Below are 27,913 nucleotides of genomic sequence, written 5' to 3'. Positions count from 1 at the left end.
ATAGTTAACAGAAAAGCCAATCAAACAGTTGAAAGCCTAGCATGATGTCGTGAGCCTGTGGCACAACTCATATAGGTTGGCACACTTATGGCCTAAACTCCAGTTGCTATTTTCCATGTGTTTCAGCAAGCATGCTTAACCTGGCTACTTTTGTTTTGGAGCAAAAGCAGTCACGGGGCCCAAGTCTGGAACACATTCCTGAGCTGAACTGGGACCTTGAACAAATCTGCTGAAATTCTCCCCTTCCCTCTCAGCTGTTTTTCCTGTCCTCTCCCCCAAAGAAATTTGTTTGCTTCTGCTTTAAAATGAAACATCCAGAATAAACATGTGACTAACGTCATGAATTTGACCTGAAAGATGGGGCTGCTTTTGCAAACTTTGAAGCCCCAAATGCCAATAGCAGCAGCCACTCATATAATATGGGAGAGGCTGAAAGTTTTTTTAAGGCCTGGGAAACTAAGAAATTCATGTGCCAAGAGGAAGGTAGGCCCAGGGCAAGCCACTCTTGGCAGGCAATTCTAGAGTTGCAGCACCTCAGTTCAGTGAGGGCATCTATGAAGAATCTCCAGCAATCTCAGGAAATGGGCAGGCTGGTGCAGAGATAGGCAGTACTCCCAAGCTCCTCCCTGAAAAGTGTCAATGTTGAAATGATATACGTGGGTTAGTGGGTGCAACACATGGCATCCACATGGCATTTCTGAGAACAGTCCTTTCCCTTTGAAGCCAGATCACCTGTGCTCATTTCTAAGGGTGGAGTAGCTCTCCTTCAAAGGAATTTTAAACCACTGCTCTAGGTATTTCAGAGGCGGGGAGACATGTTGGCTTGGTGTGACTAATCGCTAAAAAAATGCAATGCCATTTTTGCTATGAGGCTATGGACTGACACACTGGGAGTTCCTTATCTTTTGATCGTGAGCCCCACAAGTCTGGCTGTGCTTCATATTTCGGGAAGGAAAGCGATTATCAGCCTCCTCCACATTATACTGGTGGCAGCTGTTTCTCTGGGCTCGCAGGTCTCTGCATCACAGCAGATAAGAGCTCTGACCCAAAGGCTCTGGCTGTCTGCCAAGCTTTCCTTGGGCTGTCCCTTGCATTAAAACTACCCAGAGCATATGCATGTAACAGGAGCCACGTCTCACCAAGGGGATGTGGGGAACTGGTGGCCCTCCAGATGCTGTTATTGGACTCCAATTCTCATCAGCCTCAGCCAAGATGGTCAATAGTCAGGGATGATAAGCGCTGTAGTCTGGGAATATATGGAGGGCCACACGTTACCCGTCCATGATGTACACTGTTTTGAGCAAATTGCAGACAGTACAGGCCACAAACATTTGAGCTAAGGGCCACATTGATCCAGGGATAAGCTGGGGGGGGCATGTCAAAGTGTAAACAAGGGCATGGCCAAATTAGCCTTTTAAAAATAAAGGTTGTTGAGGGTTAGGGTGACACAAAAAGCTTATTATGGAATCACAGCAGGGGAATGGTCAGTAAAAAAAAATCGAGAGGACAATCCTTTGGCATCATAGTATTACCTATGGGGGCTGTCATTAAATAAAATTGAAAAATAGGAAGAAAATATTGGGGGAGGGGACTTATCAGTCAATAAAAATGTTTTTAAGCCTTCAAGTGGAAAATGTTTGGTGGGCCTTGGAGGATCATGGCATCACTGTGGGGGGAAACCATAAAACCAGTATGGGGAAATGGGGGGAGGGAGGAAGCATAGGGGATTTGTTTTTGTTTTTTTTAAAAAAAGGGGAATGACAACATTTTGGAAGGGCACACAAAAATCTCTTGGGCGTCTGGCTATATAAATGGTGTGGCTTATAATTCATAAGGCTTGCAGCTTGAATGTGAGGTATAAAGTCTCAATACAGTCGTACCTCGGGTTAAGTACTTAATTCGTTCCGGAGGTCCGTTCTTAACCTGAAACTGTTCTTAACCTGAAGATCACTTTAGCTAATGGGACCTCCTGCTGCCGCTGTGCCGCTGGAGCACGATTTCTGTTCTCATCCTGCAGCAAAGTTCTTAACCTGAAGCACTATTTCTGGGTTAGCGGAGTCTGTAACCTGAAGCGTATGTAACCCGAGGTACCACTGTACATACGAATCCACACACACCAACTTTCCTTGCAGCGAGAGTGAGCTTGGATCGAGTTTTCAGAAAGCAGAAATAGAACAACGGTTTTTTTATACAGAAAATAAAGACTTTATTTTTCCAGTTCACAAGGACAGTTCCCATTACACAGAACATGATGCTTGAGGAAACCTACAGCCGTTAACACCTTCTAATCATAACCATAAGCACAGCTGATGCCAATTCTGGACACCTGCAGGACTCCGAGGGTGAATCAGCATTTCTAATCTACACCAGCGCATGCAGCTGCCTCTGGTGCTTGGTGGGATTCAGACTGCAATGGAAACACAGGCAGAGTTGGAGCTGAGAACGCAAGACTCCCAAGCTCACTGCAGGGACGTAAAGGATGCGGAGAGCCCACGATTGCATTAGAAAGGAACTGGCTGGTGCTTGAATGCTAAACAGTGGGAAAGAGTAGGAAGGGGCGAGGAGCCAGTTTCCAAATACTGTATGAAGACCCAAGAGAAACGCAGCCAGTGAGTTCAATGATAACAAGAGCCAGGACAATCTTTATTAACGTTAACACAGAAAATGTACCATCCCCTGAGTGGGTTAGGAAACATCAGAGAGGACACTATATAAATATTGGTATCTGATGCAAAAACAAAGCTTCACACACGTCAGCTAAAGGTCTTCTGAAATCTTGAAGGCGTTTGAAAGAGTTTCGCCAAGTAAAACAAAACTCAGGGCAACAACGGTCAGTTTCCTGGTGGCTTAACAAATCCCTGCCCGCTACGCTTTCTGCAAACACTTAAAAAAACACAAAAAACTAGGTTAATTTAAATGGGGGCCGGGCAAGGTATTCCTCTACAGTTGCTGACATGTCCAAGAGTTGCAATGGAAGTTAAGGCACAGAGTTGATTCCAAAGTCAAGCACAGCCCACACCAATACAGTAGGAGATGACTCAGGAGCGGCTGCTCAGCTAGTGACCTTTCTGGCCTTCGCAAAGGAGTTAAAAATTCACAGAAAGCTGGAATTACAATAACAGGGTCTCTTTTAGAAGTGAGTTTCCTTTCTGAGGGAGTGGGATGCATTTTCATCCCAAAGAATACTGTTATGTTGCCTTCTGTGAGCTTGCAATAAACGTCAGGAAACAGCAGCTTTCTGGCACCCTGTACGGCTTTCTCTGTGGTGTATGTTCCTCTGCAGAATCTACCCATCTATTATACACTATGTTCTCGCAGGGAAAGAAAACAGAATTCTGCCTACCTAGCAAGAACTTATTCTCCACCTGCTGGTATGAATGGAACTATCAGTCCCTATAGTTCCTGCCTTACTACTTAAGGAGTATGCAGATAAAGCACTGTCGGGTGGGTGATCAGCAGTAGGTACTGCATGGTACCAAATGCAATGGGGACTTTTCTTGGGACATGAGAGTCTTTGACTGGGACTAAAAAATAAATGCATCTGCACCTGTCAAAGCCAGATGCAAAGAACTTGGCAGGGTCCCTAGCTTCAGCAACCCATTTTGGAATTCTGAATCTTAAGTGGCATATAGTTGAAATAAAAATAATGAAATAAATTGTTGGAGGTTCCTCCTTGAAACTTTCGGGGGTTTCCACCCCTATAGTCATTAGCAATTTGCATTTTCTGCTCTGCAAGTGAGTACAGGTGTCCCTACTTCCCTTTCACTAAGCCAGTGCTTGACCCTGACACTATGGTAACTATCTCCTATTCTGAATTAAAGAGAAGATTCGCAGACCTGCAAGTTGCCAGACACTCCATTCTGCCCAACTCCCCCCACCACAAAAAAATTGCAAAGAGGCAGCACTCTTGATGCAAAACGAGGAAGCTATAAGTTCCTGCCAAGTTGGAATATTGAATGCAAATTTGGCAGATCACACTAAAGTATTTGCAAAGGAGGTGTTTTCCTAGCTGGATTTTCTCTGCTAGCTGGGCAGCTCCTATCATTTCACACTGTGCTGCCTCTTAAAAAATCCTGCTTCTACTTATGCAAGTCAGCTGTCAAAAAGAAGGAAGAAATGGTGTTTTCCCCTTTTCTGTCACTCAGGTAATCTGACCTCATCTGCACCTAAATGTCATGCTGCTGCTTGGGAGTGGAGAGACAGAGAGACAGATTATTCAGAAGAACTGGCCCCAGCCACCCCTTCTTGGAGTCAGGCACTGAGGGGATGGCTGCCTATAATCAGTACCCCAGCAGACACTGGGAGAACTTCTTCTGCCCTCTCAACACACAGAATTGTTTTGTGGCCTTTCCATGAAAATCTACAGCCCTTTCTGGCTTTGCAGGAAGGGAAATGTTTCTGGACCCTTTTCTGTAAAAAAATAATCAGTTCACTTCTCTTTATGTTCTGAAAGCTCGAGAGAGAGGCCTGGAGGTGACAAAGTACTCTACAAAAAAACAAAAAACAAAAACCACAACCCACTGCTTTTTTTCCTTTCCTTTTTTTTAAGAAAATGCATAATATTATACCACCAAAGGTTGCACAGTGGGTTAGGTCTGTACTGCTGGAGATTCCTAGCCAGGATGCTCTGTTTTGGGTCTCCTCCTCAAATTCCCTTTGCCCAAACGCAGACAGCAGTGAAAGGCTTGGGTGGCTCTCCTGGGAAAAACGACGCTGTGGCGCCTCCTACTGTACACTTCCGTCAGCTACATTGCTCTGTCTGGATGAAAAAGGAAGTCCCCAAGTCTGCTCTTGCCAAGATGGGGCTGTTGGGAGCCGTGCCGGACTGCCTGCTGCTCAGCTCCTCACAGAAAGTCCAGTTCGAGGGCCTGGTGGAGAGACACCAGATCGGCGTGATTTGTGATTCTCCAGAAGGGCATGTTGTGCTGCAAAACAAAAGAGGTGGAGGGGTGTTAAGAAACAAGCACATAAGCAACTTGTGCAGCGGGAATGAAAGTCAGTGCTCTGCAGGAGGTGAGTGAACACAGGCCTCACCCGTGAGGAAATGAAAAAAGAGTCAGGAAAGGTTCACAGGCAACCAGCCAATGTTGCTATTTTCAGAAGAAGAAGAAGCACGCAGTTGACAGCAGTTGCTAAAGTACAGCTAGGCCACCCTACCTAGTGAGGGTGAGGCTTTCCCTGGGAGCATGTTCAAAATCCCCTTTGACATTGAGGTCCAGCTCTGAGGGCCTTCTGGTGGTTCCCTCACTGCGAAAAGTGAGGTTGCAGGGAACCAGGCACAGGGCCTTCTCGGTAGTGGCGCCTGCCCTGTGGAACGCGCTCTCATCAGATGTCAAAGAGATAAACAACTATCTGACTTTTAGAAGACATCTGAAGGCAGCCCTGTTTAGGGAAGATTTAAATGTTTTATGTTTTATCCTGTTTTTAATATTTTGTTGGGAGCTGCCCAGAGTGGCTGGGGAAATCCAGCCAGATGGGGAAGGTATAAAAAAAAATATTATTATTGTTATTATTATTATTATTCTTATCTGTGGAGCCATCCTTCCGCCTTCTGAAGATCTCCATTTGGATATGCTGGGTCATCCACAGACACCCCAGGCAAGCTCCAACACACTGCGAAATGAAATATACGCAACAAAAAAGGGGGCAAAGGACACCCAAGGATGCTATGGCTGTGTTGTCTCTAAGGCAAACAGGCTCTGGCCATCTGGCAGTGCCTGCAGGAGGAAGTGAGGCAATGGATTATTACTGGGGTGCAAAAAGGGAGCCCGCTCTTCTCAGGAAGGGTGCTGCAAGACAAACGTAGTCAACAGTCTCACCTGTTTGGCTGCCATCTCTTCATCACGCCCATCTCCAATCACCACATATGTCACCTTCTTCCCAAACCGAGAGATAATCCTTTCAAAACAGCTCTCTTTACCTGTCAAGAGATTACAAACACATGGCGCTTATGGTCAAAGGAAAGGTACAGGCCCCAGTGGGGCTGGCGTCAGTATGTGGTACCTGTGGGCAGCTGTTTGGGCCCCATGGCAGGGCTCGCTCTTCCCTTGAACCCTGAACCTTGCCTGCAGGGCCTCTCCAACAGCTTTGTTGAAAGGCTCAGCAACCTTTGGCTCTTCTCCAAATTGTTTCCATTCCTACTGTTCACTACAAGATCTCTGTAATTTAGAATGCCTGAGCTTGCTTTTTTCCTATTCCCTCCTAGTTCTTTTTCTTGTTGCATTGTGTCTCTTAGTGAACTGGGGCAGGGGCTGTCATCTCACCGATTTCTGTAAGCCATTCTGGAAGCCCTGTGTGGTGGAAGGGCAGGATAAAAATGCCAAAACTACTACTACTACTACTACTGCCAATGACCTTTGCAAATTGATCAACATTGTAAGACACTTAGAGAACCTGTTTAAGAAATAGTAATAAATAAATAAAATTATGTCGCTGATAGGAGTACTAAACCCAGTTTATCCACCCACTATAGAGATTGCAACAGTATCTGAGAGCACAGCTTTGCTCCAAAAGGCTTTGAGCCAACAAAGGTCTTTTAAGGAATCATGCAGAAAGTGGAACATGTGCTGTAGGGGTTGCTTTGATGCACTGAAGTCTCCCCCTCTTTCTAGGGAGGTTGTACAAACCCAGGTTGTACTGCCACCCAAGACAACTGCCAAAGAGAGTTGGAATTTGATGTAACCACCTACCTATTTTTGTTGCGCTATAAATATTTTCAATTGGGAACACGTCACCTAATCCATACAGCAGAACTTTGGCCAGAGCCGGCACCAGCTGAGTAGTCGTTATCAGAACATTCACACAATTCTTTCTAGAAGGTGGCAAGAGAAATGGGTCAGGGTCAGGAGCTTGCTTATACAAAGTTGAAAAAGAGGTGGGATGCTGCCGGCCTCATATTTGCAAGCACTAATGGAAGGAACAAGAAATGACATGAAACTCAAGACTGGATCCTCCCCTTTTATGCATTACAGTATTTGCTATTCTTTGTACCTCTCATCCATATTTCAAATCTCTGGGGCTGACATTTGCAATGGTTCAGTGTTAAGGCTGGTCTTGGCTTCCAGTTATTCAAACAGTGATATTGTGAAGCAGCAACTTAATTGCAAAGAGTTTGCCTGATAATGCACTACAGATCCATTTGAAACAATTAAATTAAGCACATAAAAAGGCAAGAGATAAAATCATGTTTAATATCTAGATAGGTATATCCAGTGCTTTTTTCAGGGGGTACTTAAGGGTATGCAGTACCTCTTTTGTTGTTGTTAAAAAGTGTGGTACTTACTATAACAACTTCCTAGGTGAGTACAGGCACCTATTTTTCATTAAAAAAGCACTGGGTATATCTATATGTGTGTCTCTCTATCTAGCTAAATCTAAATATGTGTGTGCATGCAGGCGAACTAATACCAGTGTACTGGAAGAAGCAAAGATCACAAGTATTGAAGTAATGATCCTTCAACATCAACTTCGTTGGACTGGTCATGTTGTGCAGATGCCTGATTATCATCTCCCAAAGCAACTATTCTATTCCGAACTTAAAAATGGAAAGCATAATGCTGGTGGTCAACAAAAGAGGTTTAAAGACTGTCTCAAGGCAAGTCTAAAAAAATGTAGTATAAATACTGACAACTGGGAAACACTGGCCTGTGGGCACTCCAGCTGGAGAATAGCCTTTACCAAAGGTGTCATGGGCTTTGAAGCCACTTGAACTTAGGACGCAAGGGAGAAACATGCTAAGAGGAAGGCATGCTTGGCAAACCCTCACCGTGATCAACTCCCACCCAGAAACCAATGTCCCCACCGTGGAAGGACATGTAGATCCAGAATATGGACTCATTGTTAAAATCGTGTTTATGGAAGACAATCTTACTCGGCTATGAGTGATCGCTGAAGAAGAAGACATAAGCAGGGCACTGAAATTGCCCTCCTTCGCTTCTGATGATGGGGCAACTGGCAAAAGGTATCTGCAGATTACATTATTAAACACGTAATGGGAAGCAGATTGCTGGGTGGGGCCAGCAGTGCATATGCACTAGCAGAGCCAATCTAGTACTCCTGCTGGTGCTTTTGCACTGCGCTAATCACCCCCCCACACACACACCTCACCCCTCTCCTCCTGTGTAAGCAATAATGACCCACCCATCAGGAAGCAAGTGTAGCAATGCCGCTCTACCCTGTGAGCTCCTTCTGCATGTAATATAATATTGTGTGCATGTGGCATGTACTATGATCAATAAAAAAACAATCTAATCTGACAAATGCATATTTCCTGTACACCTTAAAGGTAAAGGTACCCCTGCCCGTACGGGCCAGTCTTGACAGACTCTGGGGTTGTGTGCCCATCTCACTTAAGAGGCCAGGGGCCAGCGCTGTCCGGAGACACTTCCGGGTCACGTGGCCAGCATGACATCGCTGCTCTGGCCAGAGCCAGAGCCAGAGCCGCACACGGAAACGCCGTTTACCTTCCCGCTGGTAAGCGGTCCCTATTTATCTACTTGCACCCGGAGGTGCTTTCGAACTGCTAGGTTGGCAGGCGCTGGGACCGAGCAGCGGGAGCGCACCCCGCCGCAGGGATTCGAACCGCAGACCTTTCGATCGGCAAGCCCTAGGCGCTGAGGCTTTAACCCACAGCGCCACCTGCGTCCCCAAATGAGATGCAAATGAGATGCGTCCACCTTAATGAGATGCAAATTATCCCATTTCTCTTGCCCACCTCCCCTGGCCTTTAAGTCTTTGACTGGATAAAAGGCAATGCAGCCGTGTGTTTGGGTACCAAGGCACAAGGATCTCCACCGAAACATTGTAGTTGCATCACAATTCAGACCATATATTTCTACCCAATAGTGTATGAGACACATCACTGTAAAAAATGCATAGAAAGCACCACATTGACCTAGAGCTGTAAAATATGGCAGCTGGCAGAGTAGACACTTCTCTCCATACCTTGACTGGATGAGCAGCAGGGACTTTAACGCTGTTCCCAACCAGGAATCTGTTAACATTTCTATGTCTTCCCTTAATCTCTGCAAAGCCTCCTTCTTTTCTGGGCTGAGAAGGGCTGCAAAATGCACACAAATTACATTGGTCAGAAAGCAGAAACATAAGTATATCAAGTAACGGGTTGTATCCAAACTAAGTTCTGCTCAGAGAAGACCCACTGAAATTAATGGACCTAAGTTAGCCATTAATTTAAATAGATCTGAGTATGACTCACATTGGATACAACCCTATATTATCAGTGCAATCAGAGGAAAGGCCCAACTTTGTGATTTCTGGATTCATTTCATTTGGAAGTGTTTCAGTACAGAAATGACATTATGAAAATGTCAAGTGAAACATTTTCAACCCCAGCATTTATTCATTTTGGAATTTATAGGTTGCTTTTCTGCACTCAAGATGGTTTGCAAATGGTTACATATAAAACATTCCACATTGCACAAAAACAATCTTGCTCTCCATTAATGGGACTCATTTTTGAATTGGCCCCTCCCAGATACATTTATGCTAAAATACAGTGATAAATAACCTATTGTAAAAAGGTGAAAGATCTCCGAGTAATCTGTTTTACCTCTTCAGGCATTTCACCAATGTGGGAATAGGTATTTATTTTATAAAACGGGGGATTTCACAGACATGGATTAGCTATCTCTTTTGCCTTCAATATGTCTTTCAATTCCAGACAATTCAGATGTCAAACTGTTAAGACAATCCAGTTTATCAAGTCTGGACAAAATTCTAAGCCACAGTTTAGCCTTATGAGGATGAGCTGCTGCAAGCCTCGGGCCCCCATGTGCATGGCTACAAGAAATCTAGAATCTTTCCCTGATGTTTTAGATTAATCACAGCGAAGGGAAGTCACGAGTATGGTGATGTTATGGTTGTATATACGGATGAGCTAAAAATTATGGTTTGAAATTTTGTTTATGATTTCTTGTTTGTTTTTTGTTATTATAAAATTAATAAATTGCAATAAAAAAACAATAAAAAACAGAAGCCCTGGAAGAGTGGAATGCAAGTCCCAGGCTCAGTGCAACTTTTCCTCATAACAGTAAACCCCTCTTGGCATTACATGTGAACCAACCCAGTTACTAAAATGCTGGCATGGTCTTTAAAGACAGAAAAATGAAACTGCCCCACCCCAGTTTTCAAGGTTGGTTGGCTGATTGTGGCCCCACCTCTCCAACACGAAAGAGCTTAATAACGTCAGAAGAACTCTACCCCTGCAGCCTGGGGCCTATACCCTCAGGTTGCAGCAGGAACATGGATGCTGCTCACACTCACCTACTACGTTGCTTTTGTATTTGTCATAGACCTCGCGCACCTTCCGATAGCGGAAAGCCAGCTTCCTCATCCAATCCACTCCACCCTGGACTCCCGCTGAACCATGATTGGCATTGTTTCCTGAGCCACTGAAGCCATCCGTGGAAAAATTGTAGTTGCTGAGACAGAAAATGTTGTATTTGTATTACACCTACTGGCAACTTCTACCTGGATCATTGTTAGATGGATGACTCAAGTCCTCTTGCATAACCCACAGAAGATCTCCCTGCACATGAAAATACTCAGCTCCATTCCCTGCTGATCTGCTGCTCAGAAACCTGAATACCAGTTCTAATTTAGACTTTGTGTACTGAGGGTCTGATCACCTTATCATTATCACCAGATCAGGACAGGTCCACCCTGAGATCTACAGGCATAGGGCGGTATACAAATTTAATAAATAAAATGAAATAAAAATAAATACAGTGGTACCTCTGGTTAAGAACTTAATTCGTTCCGGAGGTCTGTTCTTAACCTGAAACTGTTCTTAACCTAAAGCGACACTTTAGCTAATGGCGCCTCCCGCTCCCACTGTGCCACCAGTGCATAATTTCTGTTCTAATCCTGAAGCAAAGTTCTTAACCCGAGGTACTATTTCTGGGTTAGCAGAGTCTGTAACCTGAAGCGTCTGTAACCCGAGGTACCACTGTATCTTGGGCTCAGTTTCCTCTTGAATCTTAAGTCCCGACAGCTGGGGGAAATATGGGGTTCTTCATGGACAAGTTACCCTGGAATCTCTGTTAGCAAGTATTGTTTCTTGAGCTGATTTCAGAAATGCCCCTATTCGAGAGGTCTATAAAGGAGAGACAGCAGCTCAGTGGTAGAGCTGATGTTATGCATGCAGTTCCAGTTCTAATACTTGGTTCCTCCAGTTTAAAAAAAATCTCAGGTTGCAGGTGGAGGTGGAGGAGGAGGAGGAGGAAGGGGGGGCAGGAAGTCACTGTGACTGCTTCCTAGGTAGGGTGGACAAAACGTCACCTGTTTGAAAGTCCCATAAAAACACTGTAAGGGGTCCTTTCTGTTGCCACATTTTAGACCTTGGAAGCAACCAATACAAATGTATCACCTTAAATCTTGCCCATTGTCATCTGATGCAACGTCTTCCACGTGAACTTGGTCACACTCCTGCAGTGAGAGAAAATTAAGCTTAGCAAGCTCCCTTATACCAAGTTGCAGGGGGTTGGACTAGATGGCCCTTGGGGTCCCTTCCAACTCTACAATTCTGTGATTCTAAGTCAGACTATGTGTCCATCCAGCCCAGTTATGGTCTGCCCCGTGAGTAGGGAACTTGCCACTCTCCTAATGCTGCTAGACTTCCAATTCCAAGCAGCCCTAGCCAGAATAGCTAGCAGCAGGGCATGATAGGAACTGTAGTTCAGTAACCTTTGGACAGTTCATGCATTCAAACTGGAATTTGGAAGAGAACACATACCTCTAAGTCATTGAAAAATAAGTGTGTGTCGGCAACTTCAAAAATCATTTCTTCCATGGTCAAACCAGAGCTAATCACTAGAGTTGGATCCTAGAAGTTAGAATGGAAAATAGAATGGAAAAGAGGAAGAGGCCAGTATTAAACTGCATTGAAGTAAAATGGGATATTTTAGAACATGAAGCTCATTCTACAAGGTGTGGCCGGAAAGTTTGGTGAATGGTCACAGAAATTGGAAAGCGAGAAATATTTGAACGTACAATTGGCATTGGAAACCCACAAAATGCTCTCAACTGTGTACAGAGATGAAGCTGTAACTCAAAAGACAGTGTATAAGTGGTTTAAGTGTTTTCATGAAGGGTGGCAAGCCATTGAAGATGACCCTCAGTCTGGCAGACCATCGACTAGCAGAACAGCGGCAAATGTCAATGGAGTTCATGAGTTATTGATGCAGGATCAGCATTTGTCCATCCGAATGATGGCAGAAGAATTGCATATTCAGCATGAAATCTTTACTGAGGTTACTGAGTTGTCCCACCCTCCATACTCTCCTGATCTGGCCCCACCGGATTTCTTTCTTTTCCCAAAACTGAAATCTGCACTGAAATGGTGCAGATTTCCCAACATTTCACACATCCAAGCTGCTTTGACGAGAGAACTGAAAGCAGTACGAAAAGAGGACTTCTCCAGAAGTTTCCAACAGTTCTACAAATGCTGTCAACAGTGCACTGTATCAGAGGGGGCCTACTTTGAAGGCCTGTAAGGTATGTATGTTCGAATATTTTTCGCTGTCTGATTTCTGTGACCATTCACGAACTTTCCAGTCACACCTTGTATGTAGAGCTGTCACTCAATGAAAGATACACTACAGTGCACTCTTATGCATGTCAGAAGTAAATCCCAGCAAGTTCAATGGGCCTTACTCCCAGGTCTATGGGACTGCAGCCATAGGCTTACCTAGGAGTAAGGCTAGGTCTGAAGCAAACCAAAAAGGAGAGAGAATGGGAGTGTGGATTAACGACATCCCATCTCTGTAACAGGGCCAGATAAAAAGTTTCTCATATTTCCTTCTGAGCACTATCCCTGATTCACTGCTACTAGATTTGCAATCAGTATTTATTAGCTCAGAGCAAAGATCAAACAATTCAGAAGTTTTGCAGTAAAAGCAAAAACACTAGTTACCTTCCCGTATTTCTGGGCATATGATCCTGTTAGAAGAGAATGAAATATTATGATGGTCTCATCCAAGTCCCATAGGAACACTCGCTGAAGAAGAAAGGACAAATAGTAGAGGTTAGCTTGCTTTTGTTCAACTGCCTAGAAAGTGCCCCCACCTCCATATTGGAAGCTTAAAGAGGACACCACAGATTAAGTCTGCTTTTGAAAAAATCTTAAATGTAGCCGAGGGAAGATCACCCAATGAAGCTCTACAATAGGAGATTCAGCAGAGTCAAAAGGAAGTCCTTCACACAACACATACACTATGGACTTACTTGCCACAAGGTAAAATATTTGCTACCACCTTGGACACCTTTAAAATGGGATTGGACAAATTCATGAAGAATAAGGCTACTAGTCATGATGGCTATGTATTACATCCAGTTTCGGAGATAGCATGGCTCTGAATAGCAGTAGCTGGGCAAGACTTGTTGGAGAGGGCTATTGTGCTAATGTCCTGCTTGGGGGCAAATGGTTGGTCTTTGAGAGAACTAGACAGGCCTTTGGTCTGAATCAGCAGGGCTTTTCTTATGTCCCTAGTAGGGTTTTGCGTCTTCTGTGCAGGAATGATAATCGATGACACTGCATCTTGAATGTATAAATATGTTTATTAAGAGACACTGTCAAAGACTCTGGGGCTTGAAGTCAGAGGCTGAGGCCTACCATAGTAAACCACTGTGAACTGGGATGTGACCAAGTTATAAAGCTCTTTTCAGTTGCAGAAGGTAACGTGTGGGCAACATCAGCTCCTCTGATTGGCAGGCAGAATGCCGCTTTTCAATTGGCTAAAAAGTAGACGTCTGCCCTCTGCCTTTGCCTGGTCAGCAGAGTACCTTTACTGGGAGGTTTCTTTCATCACCACAGATGACTTCCAAGTCCTTCTAGTGCTACCATTTTGAAGTGGTATAAGTCTATAAGTTACTTACTAAGCAGACAAGATAAAACCACACATTTTGTATGGGCAGTAATTTAGTTTTACATACTTCCATTTACATTTGTACAACTTCTATTTTATTTCATTTTAGCCATTTCAGTATTTGTTAGAGTAAGAATCACTTCTTTTTAAAGGGGCAAGGTGTGATTTGCCAAGGAATTTCAGAATTCTAAGTTTGTTTATGTTGTAGTTTAGTTGTATCCAACTACTGTAAACTATCCTGCCTTACTTTTATATTGTTAAACTTTGCTTTGCAATGGTCTATGGACTAGAAACACAGTGTTAAAGCTTTGGAGAGAGGGGAGGGAGAGAGCGAGAGCGAGAGCGAGAGAGAGAGAGAGAGAGAGAGAGAGGTGTGATAATAGCTGGAGACTAACTTCAAGCTCGTTGTCCTGTGGTGAAGAAGCGTCTGCTTTCCTCTTCCCCCTGTTTTTCCCAGTCACGCTTTTCCTGGACTGATCCTCTACATCTTTACTAGCTGTTGCTCTCAGCAAAGATGGACTTGTAGATGGGTCTCCTGGAAAAAAGGGACAGCACAGACTTGTTATTTTATGCCTCAATATACCAACCCTCAATACATTGCATTTCTACAGCAGCTGGTGTAACACAAAGAATAGAACAAAATGCAGAGTAATAAACATGGCACCCAAAACAACAAAGGAGGCAGCAGTATAACACACCTGGGAGTGAGAAACATTTGTGGGTGGTACAAAACATAAATGAGTTTTAAAAAAATCACAGTAGGCACCAGATCAGTATCCCAAATGTGAATCTCTTCCCACCCGCCACATTTCAAATGGTGGAGAAACCAGCTAGAAGAGGGTCTTTGTGTTAGTATTTCATGCCTCTGATGCTGCAGAAGAGATTGGTGTAAATCACATGCCTGTCTGGGAAGAGTGTGGGAATGGAAGACAGTCTTATCTCTTCCATTGTATGTACTATGTACTGTACTTTTGCTTTTACTTCTGTCTGTTCTTCTCTTGGAGCTGGAGAGAGAAGATGCCATGAATCCTTTGCCTGTACATAGTGTGTAAATAAATATGTAGATTAGCTCTACGATGTCTCATGCTTCTTGCTGTGTTATGCTAGAAGATTACAGTGGTACCTCGGGTTAAGTACTTAATTCGTTCCGGAGGTCCGTTCTTAACCTGAAACTGTTCTTAACCTGAAGCACCACTTTAGCTAATGGGGCCTGCCGCTGTGCCGCCAGAGCCCGATTTCTGTTCTTATCCTGAAGCAAAGTTCTTAACCTGAAGCACTATTTCTGGGTCAGCCGAGTCTGTAACCTGAAGAGTATGTAACCTGAAGCCTATGTAACCCGAGGTACCACTGTAGTGTGCATGTATCATTTAATATATGTTGCTGAAGTGCACTGGAGTAAGAAGGGAAATGCATTTTCCAGAGCTGCGCATACCGGAGGAAGCTCAGAGTTTGGGGGCTGCAGGGGCATCCCAGGGCATTTTCCAACACTTTGAAGGTGGCCTAAGTGTTCAGGCAGGTTGAGGTGAGATAGGTATTCCTTCAAGTATCTGGGTTTCAATTTGTGTAGGCCTTTAGCATAAGATTTAATTCACGCTCTGGGTCCCCCTTTATTAGGGAGCAATTCTGTGTGTCTCTGGCACATCTGGATGGCAATTCATTGGCTACTTGATGGAATTCACTGGTGTAAGATGTGCGGACGGCCACTCACTTGGACGGCTTTAAAAGGGGACTAGATGAATTTGTGGAGGAAGAGGTGACCAGTGCCTACAAGTCATGGTGTCTATATGCTACCCCCAGAATCAGAGGCTGCATGCTTCTGAATTACTGGTTCCTGGGTTCCGCAAGCAGAATAATGATTTGCCCTTATACTCTGCTTATGGGCTTTCCACGGACACTTGGCTTTCCATGGACTAGATGCACTGCAGGGGGTTGGACTAGATGACCCTTGGAGTCCTTTCCACCTCTACAATTCTATAATTGTATGAAGAACATGTATGCCACCTTGTATACCTTGGGGGAAAGGTGTGAGGTGCAAATAATTAAAAAATAAAGTGGAAGTTGAGACCTTTTGGGACTGAGGGTTGGGGCAGAAGGCAATCGGTGGATTAGCAAAAAATAATTTCCCAGGGATAAAAGCAAAGTGCATTAATCAGACCAAGGTGCACTAAGACACAACTTATTGTATAGGTGAGTCCCCCACCCCTTCACCCCACACATAAGCATTTTCATACAAGCAGCATGAGCATATAGGGGCATTCTGAAATCAGTATCCTTTTCCCATCATATTACCAGAGGAATGTCTCTGCGCCGTCTGAGTAGGCACCATGGCATTTGGTTTTTCAGAAGGATACGTGGTTGTTGCTAAGGTGGGACTCTCTGTGCTGCTGTCTGCTGGTGCTACAACTCCAAAGCTTGAACTTGAGTAATATGGCTGGTATTGACTTTGGCCAAGAATTGTATACGTAGGATACTCCTATTCAAAAATAAGAGGGAAAGGGACAGCAAAACAAAGTAAGTCTTATTCCAAGTAAACATGGCTTACTATTGCCCTGTTAGCATTCAAGCATACAGTCTGAAAAATAATAAAAAGCTTCCTACCATTCAAAAACGAAAAGCATGGAGTAAAATAAGTTTGATGCCGGCTTATTTCTATGGGAGGAAACCATACCTGTTGAGAGATGCTGGCTACTGCTGATGCTGAAATATTGACAGCAGGTGAGGTGGTGGAAACTGAGTTGGCGTTGGTACTTGAAGCTGTAAAAATCAAACAGATGGCTATGTGTCAATGTGTTAGAAGTGCATGCAGCAAAGCCAAATGGCATTGGAGCAGGGAAACTGCAGTGCTGGCATTCTTAGCGTCAAGTGTGCTTTCCTTAATCAAAGGTGGAATTTGCAAAGACTGAGCAACAATGCTGCCCCACAGACATCCTTTTGCTAAACAGGATGGAAGTGTCCTCAGTTCTGGAAGCAATGCTTTTAGATTCTGCCAGATAGTAGTAGTTTTTTAATTTTTAAAAAAACCTACATGAAAAAGATTGTTCCTTCCATACATAAAAGTTGGGAAACTATAACTTCAACTGCACAATATTACTAACAACAGACTAAGTTATCTGCATTTACCTTTCAGGAAAACCAGTGTGAAAAATTAACCAACATATTGGCTTCAAGTATGAATAACACTGTCTGGATCCAACCTAATCAATCATCATCTTCATCACTATAGAGAACTATGGTGATTGCCAATAGAATTGGAGCCAAAATAAGGCTACTGAAGAACATGCAAGTGATATCAGTGTGCTCCAGGGAACTCAGGTTTACAGAAACACAAGTCTTTATAAAAAGAAGCAAAACCAGAGACAGCCCAAGGAGGACTGAGAATACTCAATAGTCACAGAATGTTGTGTCAGCTGGAAAAGAAAAAAGGAAAGGGGCGGGGAGTGGAAAGAAGTACCATAGAGCAGCTTCCTGGCAAGAAAGAAAGAAAGAAAGAAAGAAAGAAAGAAAGAAAGAAAGAAAGAAATAATATGTTGATCCTCTTAAAAACTAAGGCCAACATATCATTAGGCATGGTGAAGCCGGCTGAAATCAAGGGGTTTAAGCATGCCTCACTCTATGCCGTATTTAAGCCTGGGTGCTGGGCTGAATAATTGTCCCTTTGCAGGAGAATTTCCATATTAAACAAACTGGCCATGAGCTGAATGTGAGAGGGGGCTCTGTCACATGCCACAGCTGAGCAGCAGCCGTATAGAGATGCTCTTAATGGAGTTGAAGCAAACAATTTAATCCCCCAGAGTGAATGACCTACTTCATCAAAGGCAATAGAAAGTTACTTAATTCTAGGAAATCAGCTACATTAGCATCTGAAATCCTTCTGGGAGCTCCTTCCAGCTTGTATGCCTATTGTTTTATAGTAGACTGTTTGTGTGATAAGCAGAAAGCTCTCAAAGCTAGTTTTTTTCCAGTGGTGCTGTATTGCAGCTTACAATTCTTAATGCAACTGACAAAAAGAAAAAAAAAAGAAAGCTGCACTTAGTGGTGATAGCATGCTGTTGTTTTCAGTCCAGATCTACCAGCTGCTTGGCTGTGGCTCTCCTCATCTTACTTATGTGACATTGTTCACAGCTTGTTTTTGATCAATAAGCCCGCTATGCGTCACAAGGACATAAGATCTAGATGAAAAACACCAAATCTATCCCAGCAGTCTGCATTTCCACCTTATGGGCAAGCGGTTGGGTCTGCATTTCTTCCCAGGTCTGCTCAGTGATACCAAAAGTGAGTTTTTGAAATTCATGTACCCGTAGTACACACAATGTGCCAGAGTCGAGGTTTGGTTTCTTGTTTTGGAGACAGCTGCATACTGGTAACCAGAACATTAAGATCACACTCTTCACTGCTGGGTTTTTTAAATGAACCCAACAAAAACCCTGTGAAATATGAGGATTCACACAAGGCCACCTGGGTGAATACTATATGTTTTCGAGTAAAAAAAACAGAGGTTATTATACCTACTTGAATGTGTTACAAAACTAAGCGTTACTTCAAAATCAAATGTAGACAGGCAGTATGATTCTGTTCATTTATATAAAATCTGGTTAGGGGCAAACTACATTTTACATTAGTTTAAATGCAGGCTTTTTGCACACAAATGGCCAGTGTGAGGGGCCCAGTCCAAACAGGTGTGGGGGAGCCCTTTGCCTGCATTTTGCAGTGGAAAAAACTACTCCCATTTACTAGAATGGAAGCACTTTTTCTTATACAAACTGCAGGTGTGGGACCTGCTCCTCCCACCCCCACCCCTCCAAATCCAGATCAGGACTATATAAAGGCAAAGAGTTAAAAAAATAAATTCCTCTCCCACTCCATGCTAGGGTGCTGATCTGGATCAGGGCCCCCACACTGTGTGTGTGTGTGAGGGAATACCCTATACTTAAAAGAACAGAGATGTAACTAACGTTAACATGTTCATTGGCTCTTAGCTTTAGTAGCTTGAGACCAGCAGCCCTCTTCCAGCCAAAGAGGAAGGAGGTGGCCAATTTATATTCTAATGGAACTGTTTGGCATGCAACAAACCATGATTCCCAGTCTGAACATAATACTAAGCCAGGGATCATTGTTTGTTTCCCCCGAACATTTTCAGGGAGGAGCAAAGCAAACCCAAATTGATGAGTTCATGGTAATACGGAATACTGTGACATGCGAACAAGGTCAGTATTGGGGTGGAGCATAAACCATCACATGCAAATGTGGATGGAAACAGGTCACTTGCTGCATGTGTAACAGTTAAAACAGTTGCGTATAGCAGCTCTAACAACATGGGGAGCTAATCATCTGTAAGTGAAATGAGCGTTAACCATATTCCCACCACAATCTGAGGAAGCAGCAAGTGGCTTAACTTGAGTCAGCCAGATACAGCATGAATGGGCTTTGGGCCCAGATACTCTCTTCCTCCTCCTCCCTCCAGAATTTGTTGTTACATCCAAACTGGATAAGCTAAATGCCAACATAAAACAGATGGCCTGCAAACCACGGTTGGAACAGAGTTTCCAATTTTAGTCGAGAGGTAAACCGTGGTTTGCAGCTGTAGCTACAGTGTGTTTAATTCAGAGGCAACAAGATACTGTGGTAACTGCAAAGCAGGCCATGAAGGAGGGAACTGGAGTGTATATACAGCCATTGGCCCAAAATAAGCAGCTTGTAGGAGATTCTTCCCTGTCAGAAAGTACTCTAACTGCCAGGTTACCAGGACTGCAGCAGTGTGGGGAAAAAGGACACATTGATCTCTGTCACTAGCTAGGAAAACAAGAGCTATTGAATAGCTATTTCCTTTCTTAATTGTTGCAATCTGCCACAGAGACCATTTGATCAACAGGCGGGGTACAAATCTTTAAAATAAAGAAAGTAATAGTTGCTAGCTCTTAACAGCTAGGCCCCTATGCATTCTGATAGCTTGAGCCCAGCGATATCGGGAAACGAACACAGACATGCTGAACAGTGGCATGCATTTGATTTCTGTAACCCATTCCTCCCTTTCCCGAACAGTCACCCTCCTGCCTCTGTGAGAGTTTCAGAAGCACGGCAAAGTAAAATTACCCTGTTACAGACAGCGGATCTCGGCAAATCAGTGAAAAGGGAAGGCTAAGGCAAGGTGGGAGGGAGGGAACCATGACTCACAAAGCACAGAGAAGCATGCACAAAACAAAGACAAAAACGTGCTGGCCTCTTCGCGGTTTCTACACCGGGTTACAGGGAAGAGGTACGTAGATAAATAACCATGCTGACCTTTACCTTGAATAGGATAAGAATAATGTGCTGGGCTGGATTGGCTTGTGGTTAACCCTGTAGTGCAGGTAAGAACACTGTGCTGACTTGGAGATGGAGTCTGAATTAAACCACTCTCAGGTTTCATACCTGGCCACAGTGCACCTGAATCAGATAAATTGCACCAGTTACAAACAAAATTGGTGGTGGTCAAGCCAGGCTTCCCACTGAGATTCTTTTTGCCTCCGAGTACAAGTGACAAAACCCATCACCTAAATATGGAAGGTGGTTAATGTGCAAATTTTGAGGCATAAGCCTAGAGAAAACAGCAAAGAGGAAGAAGATGGGGAGAAAAGCTAGTCAAAATTAAAAGAGGGAGAAGAGGTATGGTAAGGTTAATTTCCAAGCCTTTGCAGGGGGAAAATGTGCTGGCGTTTCTAATGAAACTCTTACTAGACTGATGCTAAGGAGCTGATTGTCACCCTTTCGATTCCTGCACAGCACTACAGGGAGCTGGTTGTGTGGAGGATAATGTTACCAGCACTTGTTTCCGTTCTGAACTGTTTCTGTGGCACACTATCCACAGGAATATTTCACTGACACATTCAATGATAATTACTGCATGATGCATTTAAGATCAGTTACCAAGAATATACATGAGAGATAAGCACAAGAGAACAGCACACACATCTGATGAAATCAATTTGAAAAAAAGGTATTTATTTTGCTCAAACTATCTTCTTGTCACGTACACGAGAAGCTAGACCTGACTCTCCGCTACTGTGCTCCTCTGTAATCTTTTATCTATTGTCAACTATGTTTAAAATGACCCAGATTCGAGGCAACTCTTCATTTGTCAGAACTTATCAGATGTGTTGGGTAGGGAGGGAGACCACAGGTCAGTATGTTCTTTGCACAGAGAAGATCCCAGGTATAATCCCTGGCCTTAAACAGATCAAGTAGCACTTATGGAGAGATCCTGGAGAGCCACTGGCCATGATCACATGTGACAATAAGCCAGATAACAATGACCAACATCCCAGGGAATCTGCGAGAATTTCTGAGGCACTCCTAGCTACCAGAGACACCTGCACCTCCAGTGACAGAGCTTGATCTAAAAGTACCTGCAGACTATGTACCTGCCCTTGAGGGAGAGTGCAACCTCATCCAGGGCAAACAACTGACTAACTTCCTGGACCCAGGAACTGCTCCCTCACAGAGCTTCCACCTTGCCAGGATTCAAGCTGAGCTTATTAGTCCTGATCAAGCCCAACACTGCATCCAGACACTGGTCCATGGCTTTCATAACCACTCCTGATGTTACAGAGAAATAGAGTTGGCTACCATCAGCATACTGATGACACCTCACTCCTAATGACCGCTCCCAACCGGAGATGCCATAATGCCCCGCAGCATCCCACAGCTCAAGGGCCAGGGGCCCAAGAAACACTCATCCAATACTGACTTCTGGAAATAAGGATAGAACTGCAGAACAGTGCCCCAATACCCAAGGCTGATGGTATCAAAAGCTGATGAGAGATTGGGCAGAAAGAGCAGGGACACTTCTCATCCTTTTTCTGATAAAGGTCATCCATCCTAAAGCCAGATCTGAACCCAGACTGGAAGGGGTTTAGATAATTCATAATCTCCAAGAATGCCTGAATTGTATTGCCATGTCTTTCTGTCTCAGAGTGTGCCTCTGAGGGTGAGGTCAAACTGCTGTGTTAGCACCAAAGTGACCTCCCCGGGTTGCGAGCCTGAGCAGTGTATATGGAGGTCCTGGGCTGTCCAGACGACAAGACGCCCTCTTGGCCTCACTGAGGTGGTCCCAAGGAAAGCAGCTTGGCTGCAGGAGTTGCCAAAAGAAGGCATACAAGGAGACATCCAACTGCCTTAGGGACTCAACTCTGGATTTGCACAGGGTTTACTCCTTGGCCTTTTCTTCTCTTGAATATATCCTGCAAGGCAGCAGAGGTCTAGGATCAAAGTTTTCCTTCTTCTAGATGGGCTACCTTCCTAGGTTGTTAAGCCCTATCTGCCTTACTTTCTTGAGTACTGTGCCCCCAAACATGGTATTTAAGACTAAGCGGTAGGAGTTGTTAAATAATCGGTTGTTTTTTTCAAGAGAGGCTGCACCATTTCCTCCTTTAAGGCGGTAGTCACACCTCTTTATGCAAAGATCAATTAACCACACCCTGGACCCATCCAGTTATGCCCTTTCACATTGGCTAGCTTTAATCAGCCATGAAGGTTTGAGGGAGAATGTGGCTGGGCATAAACTTGCATGTCACTGGGCTGCAAAAACTGAAAATGATCCCGCAAAACAAGGCTTGATGGAACATTAGAAACCTGACGGAGCTGTGATAACCATGGCATCAAACTGACTATGGAGGTGGGTGACTTTGACCTCAAAGTGCTCATCACAGTGGGTCTCCCAATGGTTCTGGGCTCTGCCTAAAGTTAGAAATATCAACAGCCAATGGACCACCCTGAAGAGCTGGGATAAGATGAAGGCAGCAAAGTACACTGTTACATCTTTGCTACTTTCACCACAACCCACACTCCAGATGTCATCTGCCTTGTTTCTTAACAAGCAGCTCTCCAGTATACCAGGAGGCCAAACACATTCTGCAGCACCAGAGACTGCACTCAGGAGCAATTGTATCAATGCCATTCCACATTCCTGGGAAGGATCACCAGCTTCGAGAAAGGAGTATCAAGAAGTCCATCAGAATCCATTAAGTATCTGGGGTTGGACCATCTTAATTGGTTCTCCACTCCTGTGGGGGGAAACTGGTAGCATTAGCCCAAACTTCATCAAAAAGTATCACAGAACTGCCCACCCACCTTATTTCCAGGCCGCCAAACGTGCCACCAAGGGCAAAACCCAAACTGAGCGTGTACCCTTCACTATGTAACAGGTCAAAGACATCTTGAAACAGCTCTGTGGTTGACATTGAGGTCATGAAGTCTTGAGTCAGACCACTGAGAGCAGTTTCAGCATGGATGTTGAAGTCACCCAGGACAATAGTCCCAGGATTCTCCAAAACCATGCCAGAGACCTCCCACATCAGTTTGGTAAAGAAGACTGCTGGACAGCAGGTTGGGTGGTACTATCACAACAGTAACAGGATAGATAGTGCCTAGGTGAATTTCACCAAAGAAATTTTTAAAATTGCCATCAAATTACTAGAAAACTCTCTGTGAGCAGCTTGGTAAACCATTATGATAAAGTTAGTACGCTAGGGTTAACACACCCACACCCAAAATTAAGAATGCCAAATAGCTTTAGAAAATGCATGATGCTTTCACATTCAATAATTCAGGCCATGAAGCAAGTACAGTTTCTTATGTAAGACTCAAGTGTCTCATTCCAGAAACATGAGTGGCTTCTTGCATTATATATATAAGAAGAGCTGCTTATGGGTTTCCCCTGGTATCTCGCTGGACACTGTGAGAAGGAGAAGGCTGGACTAGATGAGCCTTTGGCCTGATCCACAGCAGGGCTCTTCTTAGGTTCTTATGAAGGAAAATAGTACCGTATTTTTCGCCCTATAAGACACACCTTTTCCCCTCCAAAAATGAAGGGGAAATGTGTGTGCATCTTATGGGGCGAATGCAGGCTCCTTGGCTTCAGCGATAGCAACGCAAAGCCTCCGAAGCCTACGCGACGCCTTCCCGCTACTCTCCAACCCGCTACTCTCCCGCATTGCCAGCCCCAGAGGATGGGGGGGGCAGCAGGAAGGCGCGCGATGCCTTCCCGCTACTCTCCAACCCAGCTTCCAGGCTGGCGGTGGGGAAAGCAGCGCTTCCCCCATCGCCAGCCCCAGAGGATGGGGGGGCAGCAGGAAGGCATGCGACGCCTTCCCGCTACTCTCCAACCCTCCTGTGGGCTTCTGCGGGAGATAGGGGAATTCCCCCACCTCCCGCAAAAGCAGGCAAAAGCCGCGCGCTCTTTAAAGGGGCTCCGCAGCTTCTGCTGGCTTTTCTACGAGGGGGGGGGAATTCCCCCACCTCCTAGAAAAGCCCGCAGGAGCCGCGCACCCTTTAAAGAGCGCGCCGCTCTTGGGGGCTTTTCCCCGAGGAGGGAGAAGGGACTGACTGGCCGTTTCAGTCCCTTCTCCCTCCTGGTCGAAAAGCCTGCAGGGAGAAGGTCTTGGAGTAGCGCACAGGCTGCGTGCAGCCTGTCCAGTGCTCCCAGAGCTGCGGGGGGGGGGGGATCATATTTTTTTACTTGATTTCCCCCCCCCCCCCCGAAAACTAGGTGCGTCCTATGGGCCGGTGTGTCCTATAGGGCAAAAAATACAGTAATTTACATACACAGTTTCACAAAATACTTTTTACTGTAAGAACTCTGGCTTACCAAAAGGAGGTAGTCCATAGGCTTGGGTTGTCTGAGGATAAACAGCGTATGTCTGCGACTGCTGCAGTGCTTGGTACTGAGTCTGACCAGAATAAGAGGCCATCGTTTCCGATACAGGTACAGAAAGAATATGTGCATATGGCCTGGTTAAAGAAAAGAAAAATATTGCCATTAAGGAATGTTAATAAGTAACTAGGTAAAAGGGTTGGGTAAGGGAGTGAAGAGTTTCCCACTCCCAAGCTCAACCTGTCCCTCAACATATATTCCCTATAAGTAGTATTACAGCAGAAAGAGAGAATATGCCTGGGGTACATGGAATTGCCTCCCCTTCCTGGCTTCCTCCCGATAGCACAAGGCTGCCACAGGCTGCACACTTGCTCCTTTGGGGAGAGAAAGGAAACCGCTCCTCGCTTCAAAGCAACCTCGTCACAGCCAGGGAACTCAGGAGACAATGCTCATCTCTTATGACAGGCACATCCAACAGTGAGGAGGTTGTGATCTGTAATTCAATATCAAAAACTGGCAGTGATCTACCACCCCCCGAAGTCATTAAACAAACAAACAAACAAAGATCTTTATTTCACAGCCAGAGTGTGCAGGGCTTCTCTCTCTCTCTCTCTCTCTCTCTCTCTCTCTCTCTCTCACACACACACACACACACCATACTCACTCCACCTCCAGCTTTCCCCTACTGTTGCTTTTAAATGCAGCTGACTTCGTGTCAGCATCCCCAAGCCCTTACTCCACCTCTCTTTCCCCTAATGTTGCACGTTAAAGCCTTTCCCTCACTCAAACTCATGGAGCACTACGGGGGCTTTCCCCCGTGTGTTTTGTTCTTTGCCTCCCTCGCTGTTTGTGGAGGGGGGGCTCCTTTCTTATTTATTTCTTTGCTTCTGAACTAGCGGGCAAGCAGGCAAGGAGCTTTTCGTTCCCTGCTTCCCCCCTCCAGTTTGTCAAACACGCAGGCAATGCAGAGGGGGCAGCAAGGAAGGAAGGCGGCTCAGATGGAGGAGGAGGAGCTCAGGCTTACATGAGACTGGCAGCAGCAGTGGCGTCCAGCTGCAGAGAAAGGCTTTCCTTTCTCAGCCTGCGATCAACGAAAATCAGTCTACAGTCCCTGAGTCGATCGCGATCGACGTCTTGGACATGGGGGTCTTATGAGATTCATGGTCTCCTATTGCTCACATTCAGGCTTCTGGGGTGTATATACCCTCTAAAAGACAGGAGCATGTGGTCTCCAGATTGCTACATGCACTTCTGTCACACAGAAGGTGTACACATCAGGCAACGGAGGAAAATATATTTCTAGGTGCAATGCATTCGCCCTCACAGTTTAACAGGTATTTCTGACATGGGAAGAAGGACTGCATGGTGTGCATTTTTTAAGGTCAACTCTTCCAAGGAGGGGGGAAAGGGCAAGGCAGGCTTTCAAGAAGTCATGCCCATGGCTGATTGCTCCCCGTTCCCCATGTAAGCACACAATCCTTTTCATTGCAAGGAGGTGGTCTCTCTTGCCATTTAAAGTCTTCTCTAGCTATGGGCAAAGTTGCTACCGATCTGAGAGTGAACGCTGTGTTGTCAACGTAAAGTGTCTTAAGACGAAAACTGGGCCCAAATCCCTTCACCGACTGAGGTAGTAGTATCTGTTGTGAAAGTGGAACCCTATTGCATACTATGGAGAAACAAACCATCAGTTGAGCCAAACTATTCAACTTACTTTGCAGAATACATCTGTGACGTATATTCATTTGATGACCTTGAGATGTAATCAGTGCATGGCATAACTGGAAAATATATAGAGATGATAAGTACACGTATATTATTTAAGAGAACAATAATTTTGAACATGTCAGCGCAAGAATCACAAAGTTGTAATGTTCACTGTTGTATTTAGAAGACATATGCATTCCAGTGTAAATAATACATGGAAGTGGGAGTTAGGAAGTGGGAGTTTTCACCCTCCTCTCTCATGAGGGAATACGGAGATGAGGGGAACAGTGCTAGACCTTGAGCCTCGCTGTGACTCATTCACAATCATCCAAGGCGTGGCTTAGAAGGCATCTGGGTCCACCAGATGCTGTTGGACTCAACTCTCCTCAGACCCAGTCAGCATGGCTAATGGTCAGAGATGATATGGCTTGTAGACGAGCAACAGATACATGGCCAAAGGGTCTCCACTCCCGGTTTAAATGATTCTCTGAACTAGGCCAACATGGGAGAATTATTAAGCCAGAGAAGCATTACATAGAAAAGAAGGAATCACAGCAAGAGCTAATTCTAGCTGTGAGAATGTGTGTAGCAGCTCACTAAAATGAGCTACTTTGCCCAAGCTTTATGCCAGAGGAGGGTATTCAAGGACAGCTGTATGGTTAGTTCCACGTGTTCTGCATGCTGTGCTTACAGAAGTAACTGTATATTCCTCTGAGAATGCCCTCCTCCTATATTACACAGTGCTTATCTATAAGCAGGCAAGTCAGCAGGCAGTGGGGGTAAGTCCTAGAAATTACTTATATAATTGCTTTGTATAATTAGAAGTCTTCAATATACTACCATACACTCTTTTCCTTCTTTGGGCTTAGTATACATCATACATTTAAAGCACATCTCCCCTCCAAGAATCCTGGGAACTGTGGTTTATCCAGCACAGAGCTGCAATTCTCAGCACTACAATCTACAGTTCCCAGAATTCTTGGTGTGTAATGTGTGTATTCTTAGAGTCCTATGGCTCTTTTCCTATGTTAGGGAGATAACAATCTGGCTAGTGTGATTGCATAGCATTTCAACGATAGTATCTGAAACTCAGCACCTACTTCCCAAGCTACCAGTTTGCAACTATACTTGCTATGGGGGTGGTGTGCCCAGGACAAGATCCTTCCCTATAGGTTACCTAAAGTTTGGATGGGTTTACTATAATTAGTTGTGTCCCATAGGAAGCTGCCTTGTTCTAAAGTCAGACTAAAACCCATCAAGTTCAATATTATCACCACTGACTGACTGTAGTTCTGTAGTGTTTCAGGCAGGATTCTTTCTCAGCCCCTACCTGGAGAAACCAGGGACTGAACCTGAAAACATGGTTACTCAACTACAGCCCTTCCCACCATTGCCTTTAAGCTATGAGCAGTAGTCTCTTGGTTAGATACCCAGGTTAGGACCAAATGCCAGCTATGGCTGAACCAGCAGGAGAGAGCAAACGGCAGTTTTGGTATGCTTCACCTGACAATGTATTGACTGTCACCAGAATGACCCAGCCAAACAATTACAGGAGCAGAGAGATTTGAGAGAATACTGTGGTGAACACCCCTTCTTAAAAAAACAGTGTTAGTGGCTCACGGCTTTCATTTTCATTATTAGCATCATATGTTCTCTCCTGTTGCAGCAGCCCCTTGATATCCTTGCTCAGCAGCCCCTC

At 44.7% G+C, this 27,913-nt stretch overlaps 1 protein-coding gene across 4 annotated transcripts in view; it reads right to left on the bottom strand.

The window, feature by feature from the left end:
* Positions 1-2,614: 2,614 nt before the first annotated feature.
* Positions 2,615-27,913, bottom strand: part of EYA3 (EYA transcriptional coactivator and phosphatase 3) — a 50,891-nt gene continuing 25,592 nt past the window's right edge. For 3 of the 4 annotated variants that reach the window (XM_079986083.1, XM_079986084.1, XM_079986085.1), the window contains 14 exons: positions 26,222-26,288; positions 24,505-24,647; positions 20,169-20,306; positions 16,552-16,637; positions 16,173-16,356; positions 14,279-14,418; positions 12,932-13,015; positions 11,753-11,842; positions 11,387-11,445; positions 10,282-10,439; positions 8,944-9,058; positions 6,690-6,811; positions 5,820-5,920; positions 2,615-4,925 (listed from right to left, as the gene is read on the bottom strand). In XM_079986083.1, the coding sequence (XP_079842209.1) occupies positions 4,845-4,925; positions 5,820-5,920; positions 6,690-6,811; positions 8,944-9,058; positions 10,282-10,439; positions 11,387-11,445; positions 11,753-11,842; positions 12,932-13,015; positions 14,279-14,418; positions 16,173-16,356; positions 16,552-16,637; positions 20,169-20,306; positions 24,505-24,647; positions 26,222-26,288 (1,568 nt within the window). In that variant the 3' untranslated portion in view covers positions 2,615-4,844. The remainder of the gene's footprint in view (positions 4,926-5,819; positions 5,921-6,689; positions 6,812-8,943; positions 9,059-10,281; positions 10,440-11,386; positions 11,446-11,752; positions 11,843-12,931; positions 13,016-14,278; positions 14,419-16,172; positions 16,357-16,551; positions 16,638-20,168; positions 20,307-24,504; positions 24,648-26,221; positions 26,289-27,913) is intronic. The other variant, XM_079986086.1, reaches the window with a different exon arrangement.

This window comes from Podarcis cretensis (genome assembly GCF_951804945.1).
Source record: "Podarcis cretensis genome assembly, chromosome: 8".
In the NCBI taxonomy this organism is placed as follows: Eukaryota; Metazoa; Chordata; class Lepidosauria; order Squamata; family Lacertidae; genus Podarcis; species Podarcis cretensis.
This window is presented reverse-complemented; position numbering and strand designations above follow the sequence as displayed.